At 34.4% G+C, this 8,122-nt stretch overlaps 1 protein-coding gene across 1 annotated transcript in view; it reads right to left on the bottom strand.

Moving 5' to 3' along the window:
- The window catches only part of LOC103798536 (neurobeachin-like), a 101,768-nt gene extending 95,186 nt beyond the window's left edge, over nt 1-6,582 (bottom strand). The window contains 2 exon segments of the mRNA XM_009070808.1: nt 5,586-5,688; nt 6,501-6,582. Of these exon segments, the coding sequence (XP_009069056.1) occupies nt 5,586-5,688; nt 6,501-6,582 (185 nt within the window).
- Between the last annotated feature and the right edge of the window lie 1,540 nt (nt 6,583-8,122).

Genomic DNA, 8,122 nt, shown 5'->3' with positions numbered 1-8,122 from the left:
AGGAATAAAAGAGGAATACCATTTCCCTTTTTCAAAAGGATACATTGAGATAAGTTCATTAAGGTGAGTGAGTGATAGATTAAAGTGCCATATATTCCCATCACATGGGCTGAAGATATTTATTACACAATTTGTGCACCTCTTTCATGGTCAGCTACCCATGGTCCTTTCCTATACCCCAGTAAGCTTCAAGATTTCTATTTATAGCCTGGTTTCTGAAAGAAACAAGATTTACTTAGTTATAGGCTCACGTGTTCATCTGCCTGTCTCTCCATTATAACTTCTGAATTGCATTTCATTCAAATTTGGAAGACATGCAGAACCTTCTAAGACACTCAATTTCTGTTCATTTTGTAAAACGTATGTGACTGGATAAGGGCAAAAGAATCAAACTACATGCAGAAAAGCAAAAAACTTCAGCTCTTCTATATTGAATTTGACATCACAATAACCAAATACCATGCACTGGGTTCTAAATTACCTATGGTATGTACTGTACCTGGTTCATAAAATATAGGGGACTAGAGTCAGTCTAGACTAAAAAATTAAAGAAAAAAATCTGCAACAAGCAGAAACAGCCTCATTGCTCACAACTCATTTCTAGAGAAAATAGTTCTTGCTAAAAAAGGGGAAAAAAAAAGAAAAAAAAAATCTTTGGAAGGAGAGAAAATATTCACCTCTTCAGATACAATTTTTTACCAAAATTTAAATCATATAAATGGATCAAAATAAAGAAAATGTTTACATCTGTTAAAATAACCCCAAAAACAAAATAACAGGAGGATTGCTAATGTGTAGCCTGAATTTAATGAACTTTAAGAATGTAATGAGTAGTATTTGTATAGCTTGTCAAGGGTAATAGAGACACCCAATGCTTCAGCATTCAGTTGCATACTGAGCACACTAAGTGTACTATTTCTAGAATCTGAATGCTGAGTATTTTCTGAAAGTCATATATATGGTGTCAAATTGGGCAGTGTTTACAAAAACGTGAAACCATCTACTTCTAGAGACACATGTACATACTCCTATACATACTCTAAACTCTATTTCTGGAGAAAGGAGGAGTATTTGTATTTGACTGCAGCATATAGTTTTGTGTCTAAATTGCCAGTGTGTAGGTTGTCAGTGTCTGCCATACTTCGGCTTACAAATTAAGCATAGAAAAATGACCATGCAAGTGTATTTACCCGAATAGCAGTACATAAGGTTTTGCCAGCTTAGCTAGCCTTATTTTACAGTAGATTCTAGGATGTCAAAAGTAAATATAATTTGCTAGTACACAGGAGACATTCCAAAATTTTTAAAGTTTTTTTCTATTATGTTTCTTATGAAACAATTTATATAAGAAATATCTGAATGCAATGATACTTTATATAGCTTTTTATAGAATAACAATGATTTTTATAGAACTCTCGAAGACATATTGTTCCCAGTAAATTTTGACTAATGCTACACACAAATTAATAAACACAGAAAGTAAAAATACTAAAGAGATCATTAAATTTACAAAGCATTTCTGTCACAGACTTTCTGTTCCTCCCATGACAAAGTGACATTTATGCATCAGTGCATCTTAGTAGCTGCTTTTATACTTTATCCACAATCTTCCAGAGAGTCTCAAAAATCTGTAAACTGTCAAGTGTTGGACTCCACATTTAAATGCCTGATTTGAGCTAACTCTACAGAAAATCAAAATATACAAAAAATGGTCCTTATTTACTCCATATCTAAGGAATTTGAAAGATTCACAGTTACTTCAGCAGAGACTGGAAGAAATTATGCACAATAAATTGGTTCCACACCTGCTTGTTTCAGCTAACACAGGAAGACCCACTGTTTTCTGTTTTGCTAAATCCACCCAACTTTGATCAAACTATTTCTCTCTTCAATATGCCATTACCAATACGAAGATGCACAAATGCATGTGCTTCCTTTGCTTCTAGAGAACCACAAAATACCTATGCAAAACTGCAGAAGACTCTGATGTACAATGGAATGATCCAATTTTTCAAACTTTATAAATTGAAATATGCTTAGAAAACATTTCATGCCATTTTGTTGAGGGAAATGATGTTACATATCCCATATGTGGAGTATGACCCACCCCCTTTCACCGTCATTTTTAATTTAGTTTGTTACAATCCAGTCTCATATAAAGAACCTTTCAGTATCTTGCACCTGCATGATGTATTGTGTTGTGTTGCTCCTGTTAAGAGGGGAAAAAAGAAAGAATGGGAAAGTCACTGACTTCTGACATGAGAATCACCAATATTGACTTATAATCAAAGCTTTAAATAGGGTTTTATACTTTGATGACATCAAATCTTAGTTATCCTACCTGTCTCCCTTCCCAAAATTTAACCTCTGCAACCAGCTATACTGAGATATCACCAAGCTACTGATGTGCCAGAGCAGAGCTGATGTTGAATATAGTAACAGCTAAAATACATTTTCTTTCAGGAAAAACTTCGTAGTTTAAATTTCTTAGCTATAATATCTGGAGCCATTGTTTTCTCTAATGCATTAATAGCCCACAGAATTTCAGTGAAAGGTGCCAGCACATGTTTAGTGCTGAAGTATGATCTTTTACCAGTTCTTTGATCTCTATACATTTACAAAATCATCAAGCAGCTCACAGTTGATTTTTAAACTGTGATGTTACCCTCTCTAGAAAGGCATTAGTAAATTACACCTGAGGTGTTGGAACCCTCAAAAGTGGTCTGATAATACTGTGGTAAAAATGTGGATATTACTCTACTTATGGAGAATCACACAGAGCTGTAGAAGTAAGTTAAAAGGCACAGCACTATCTGCCCATTTGTTTCATTTGGCAAGGTCATAAGGAAACTACAATCAATGCAACATGTTTCAGGAACAGTGAAAATGGATTTATCAAAGACAGATTAATTTGATTACCATATCAAACTGAACTCTTCAACATGTGACTGATTTTAAGGATGTAATTACTTCTTTGTAACATTAAGTACAGGCCTGAATGTTTTGTTGAATCAAAGCATTAGTCAGGCTGTTAGGAAAGGTAGCAAAGAGGCAAACTGGAGACTGCTCAGAACAGGAGTTCTGTAAGGTCTTGGGAAGACACACTGGTTTGCCTGCTTTTAATCCTTTTTAGCATTAGATCATAAATATTGCTGTTTACTTCTATTTCCCTGCATCTGTTAATCACAGGATTTCACCATAAAAATAGAAATGCACTTAAAGTCCATGTACTACATTAAAAGTAATTTACTTCTTCAAAATGTTTCCACCATGAATTCGATTCATTATGATACTGTAATTAACTTTAGATTACATGTTTATCAGAGTAGTATCAGAGAGGAAATATTACTTACATAAATAAAACTACAGAACTAAAGCAAAACAACCAGAAAGATCTGCTGTTTAAAATATTTTAAAGTACACCTTAATCTGGAAAATTGGTAATAAAGAAAGGATAACATTTGACTCAGTGTAGCAGCTCCTTCTGGTTACTCAGCATAATTTCTCCTTATGTTAATTATACAAATAAGCATAATTTTAAAAATTAGCATTCCAGAGCCACCATATTCATAGGAAAGGAAACTATATTCTAACATCAACAAAAGATTAACTGCAGAGCAGTTATAGAGCCAGATTTCCCCTCAGGTACTTCACTGCAATCCTACAGAAGACAATAAGGATATGTAGACAGGAAAAGAGAAAAAAACATGATTACAGGGTCTTTGTTGTGCATAAATCATACCATGATTACTCAGAAAAAAAAAAAAAAAAAAAGGAAAGAAAAGAAAAACAACTTCACTACCATATGCCAGATATATTCTGAAGGCTAGCAAGCCCATTTTCGATTCAAATTGAACTTTAATCAAAACGGTATGGAAATTACTGCATATTATATTGAAGCCGAAACTTTTCTAAATAATTATATATCAACAAACTTTTTCAGACAATTATTCACTGAATAATGCACAAAGGATATGAATTTCAAAAGTAAAAAATGTCAGTGTAGATAAGAAATTCTGATTGAGAAATTTGCATTTTGTTTGTGCTAGAACATGTGGCCATTTCTACTTCAGAAAAGAATACTATTACTTTCCATTTAGAGACAGCAATTTCTTTAACTTGAGTATATGGAAGAGCAATGCAAATATTAACAAGACGCATCTTCCAAATAAATGCCCCAACTTCCCCTTGATCTCAATGAAAACTTGAGAAATTTGGCAGTTTGCCTAAGAACTTCAGCACATTCAGAAGATCAAGCTTAAGTATCATGAGACTCTCGAGCTCATGACAGGGAATGATGTTCATCTGGGAATGAAATAGTCCTCCAGTTCTACAAATGCTTTGGCACTTCGGAGTATTTCCACATTTTGCACTGGGATAAAACAAGGGCAATATGAAGTTTCAGTTTGTAGGAAATTACTTTAAGAAAGAGAAAGATACATCCCAGACATTACACTGATGATTAATTCATTGGCTTTTGGCCAAATCAAGACAAACGGAGGTCTGAACACAAAGCACCATATTTTGCGAATTTCCTGCTGTTTGCTCACTCCCTTGCATTTATTTATTCTCACTTCATTTTGACCAAATTTCTGCAGATACATCCCCAAAAACAATGTTAGGTATGAACACACATTTCTAAACAAAAAAAAACTCAAAAAAAGACAACCAACCACACGAAAAAAACACCACCAACCCCCCAAACAAACAAACAAAAAATAACCCAAAAAACCAATTATAAAAACCCAAACAAAAAAAGAACAAAACCAACACACAACAAAAACTATAACAAAAAAGACAAACAAAAAAATTGAGGTAGGAAATTTCCCCCCTCCAACTCAGTGAAGTACACATAAAGGGTCATCTTACCTATCACTGAAAAAGGAATATTTTTATAATATAATATAGGAGATATATATAATACAGAATCTGATAATTTCCAGCCTTATTTCTGGCCACAGACTGATTTGATATTGATGTTGATGAGATAATAAAAACATTATGCGAAAAAAATCTCTAAACATGAACTTTAGGTAATCTTTCTGAAATATACATCCTCCTCCGTTTTGGAAACAGAGTAACGCATTACACTAATGAATGGAAGAAATGTGGAAATTGCAAAATAGCCACTATACTGATGAGCAATGAAGTAAAATCCACACACATTCACATGTAAAAGAATAATTTTCATTCAGCAAACACAAAACCTAGTCAAGTTCAGTTCCACACCCTGCATAACAATCACAGCAAGGATGAACGTTTGTCTATACATTTATAAAACCTGACTGGAAACCTCACTTTGAAGAGATAAGGTAAAAGTATTTTCCATGTCCTTCACTGGAAGGTACTTGTTTCTTCTAATTGAAAAAAAAAAATCCCATCATCTAATGTACAATACTTTTACTTCTATTCCATACTAACAGGTCATATAGCAAGTAAAGCGCATTGTTTCTCAAACTAACATTAAGGAAGAAAAAATCTAGAGTTTCCTGACAGGAATAATGCTCTAGTATTAATATTTTTAAACAATATCAACTGTAAAATATAATAAACACAAAATATGCAAACTATTTTAATTAAATTACCTGGCTTGTGGCAAACCATAGCTGGTTCCTACTCCAACACGTGGCAAGCTGTACACAACTTTTTTCACTGTTGCTTGGTCAGGAAAATTAAACATAACAGAAGCTAAATGGAAAAAAAAAGAAAACATGGACTAGCAAAACATTTGCAGAAGTCTGTTTCTCCACCTGCACATATTTTTAAAATGCTCTGGTTTTTATTTGAGAAGTCAGTTCCACTTTTATCCTCCTGGTATCCAAGTTAGAACAGAAATTCCTGACATACTTCATACCTATGTATAACCAGCTATGTATAATTAGCAGGTTAATGTTTTGGAACTAACTCTCCCATTTTGCAGAAGACCTGAGTGGTGTTTACTTCAGAGGAACTGGATCCTCCTATTAACCCATATAACTGCTTATCAGGCTGGGATGCTGTTCAGTAGTTGGCATGGCATTCAGTCTTCTAACTGGTGCATTAGAACACACAGGAGCAAGGAAACATTTAATTCCCTCTCCAGTTGAAATCAAAACTTACATAAGAGCTCCCTAGGGCAGAAGATTACTGATACCCCTCATCAGACTATAATAAGAAAAGGAAATGTCCTTTTATATATTTCACTAAAATACTTATAGAAAATGGAGGAGAGGGGTGAGACAATAGAAAAAGCAAATTTCCTATCAAACATTTGAAGAATTTACCAACTGAAATGATCTGGTTTTGTAAATAAATCTCACTGCTGCACAGAAAGCAGTGAGATTGATTTATGTGATTGATTTTAATATGATTTGCACTGAACACATACAAGAGTAAGCATTATTCAACAGATATAAGCATCTAATCAAAGGAAGCAGCGAGTTTAAATTTGAAGATTAATAAATATGACACAAAATAACTACTAGCACATTTTTATGCAACAAATATAAACTATGACCTACTTCTGTTTGCCATAAACACTTCCAAAGCTGTGTTCTGGAGAAGATAACGTCTTGAGAAAACAGCCCGAATCTCACTGAACATCCATTTTCCATGAAGGCCTTCAGTATAGGCGAGGACCTTTAAAGAAAGTCAAAGTGACAGTTATTAGCAGGAGTTTTTCAATAAAATATTGCATAAGAACATAGGAAATTTTACCCATCAGTGAAGTACCGTTAAGTTAATCATATCTCTTTAACATTTAAAAAACATGAGTTAAAACATGAGCTTAAATGTTTTTAAGCATTGCAATGAAGTATACCTGCTGATAGAAAAAAAGTCACTAAGTACCGTAACCTGATACTCCTATTTCTCATGAATTACATCAATTTATTTTCCTCAAAAAGACCTCACAAACTCTACAAGCAAACACAGGGTAATCGACACAGTTGTAATTATGCTTAGCTGTATTTTCTTCTAACAGTGTGCACCACACAGTTGTCAGATATGTATCAGGTTACAGATTTACTTCTAAGGCTGCCTTGTGCAAAGTACAACCAAAATAATATAACTTGCTATTCACATCCATTTCAGGGTGATAGATTACAAGCCCCTCCATTCCATTAATAAATACAGGAATTAGCTCAAACAGTATGTTGACACAATTATTTTTCTAAAGTTAAGTACATCCTAATATCCCAAAACATTTTTTTTCCAGAATGACAGTTTCTAAATTGAATATATTGATCTAAGACTAGATATTAATACCTAAATAAACTTTTTCACTTTTCTTTCAGTGTTCTGGATGTTCAGGAAAACAGACCAAAAAAGACACCATTTAATTAGATATCAACTTTATTAACTTATCTTTCCTGTGAATTACCATTCCAGTAGTAACCTGCACTGTAGAACGACCGTTCTCCAATCCTCTTCATCAGCTGAAAGGCTGCCTTCAGCTCTCCACCTCTGCTCAGGTGGGCTCTGACATAACACCCCTACAAGGATTCAGGTGTTTGGGATGAGGACCATTCCCTCACTACACCCATCTGCTTTTCCCAGTGCCTGTAGGCTATGCCTTTGCCTAGGCTGCAGTCACTAAGGGAGTCACAGCCTCCGTGAAATAAAGAAACACAATGAACACTTCTACTAAAGGGAAGTGCTAAATGAAGGTTTCAGACTGCAGAGACTGATTTTCTCTGTTCTCCATTAGGTACATAGAAACTTTCAGTACACCAGCTTGCAGTGCTTTACTCACTCAGCTGAGGCCTTTACGTTCTGTAATCATGACCTTTCCCAACTTCTGAATAGGGAACTGTTAGGGAGACCATATGTTGCTGCTGTCAGTGATCCTTCATGCTTGAGGTAATGGAAGTTGTATTTCTTCAGTTTTTACCCTGATGCAGCCTCAAGTTAGTAACATGTCTTCATATATGAAAAAGCTAATTTAAGTTTGTGCACTTGGTGTGCAATCTTTTCCTCATAACCATGATGAGTCTATTTCAGAGATGACAGTAACATCAGCAACAATACAAATGTGCTTCAACACAGAAGAGCATTCAAATGTTAGTTCTGTCCTTGAATGAAACTGGCCTAAAGAACACACTGATCCCCCTGTACTCTTTACATCAGACTAAGTTACACACAA

Source organism: Acanthisitta chloris, unplaced genomic scaffold, assembly GCF_000695815.1.
Source record: "Acanthisitta chloris isolate BGI_N310 unplaced genomic scaffold, ASM69581v1 scaffold1613, whole genome shotgun sequence".
NCBI lineage: Eukaryota > Metazoa > Chordata > Aves > Passeriformes > Acanthisittidae > Acanthisitta > Acanthisitta chloris.
This window is presented reverse-complemented; position numbering and strand designations above follow the sequence as displayed.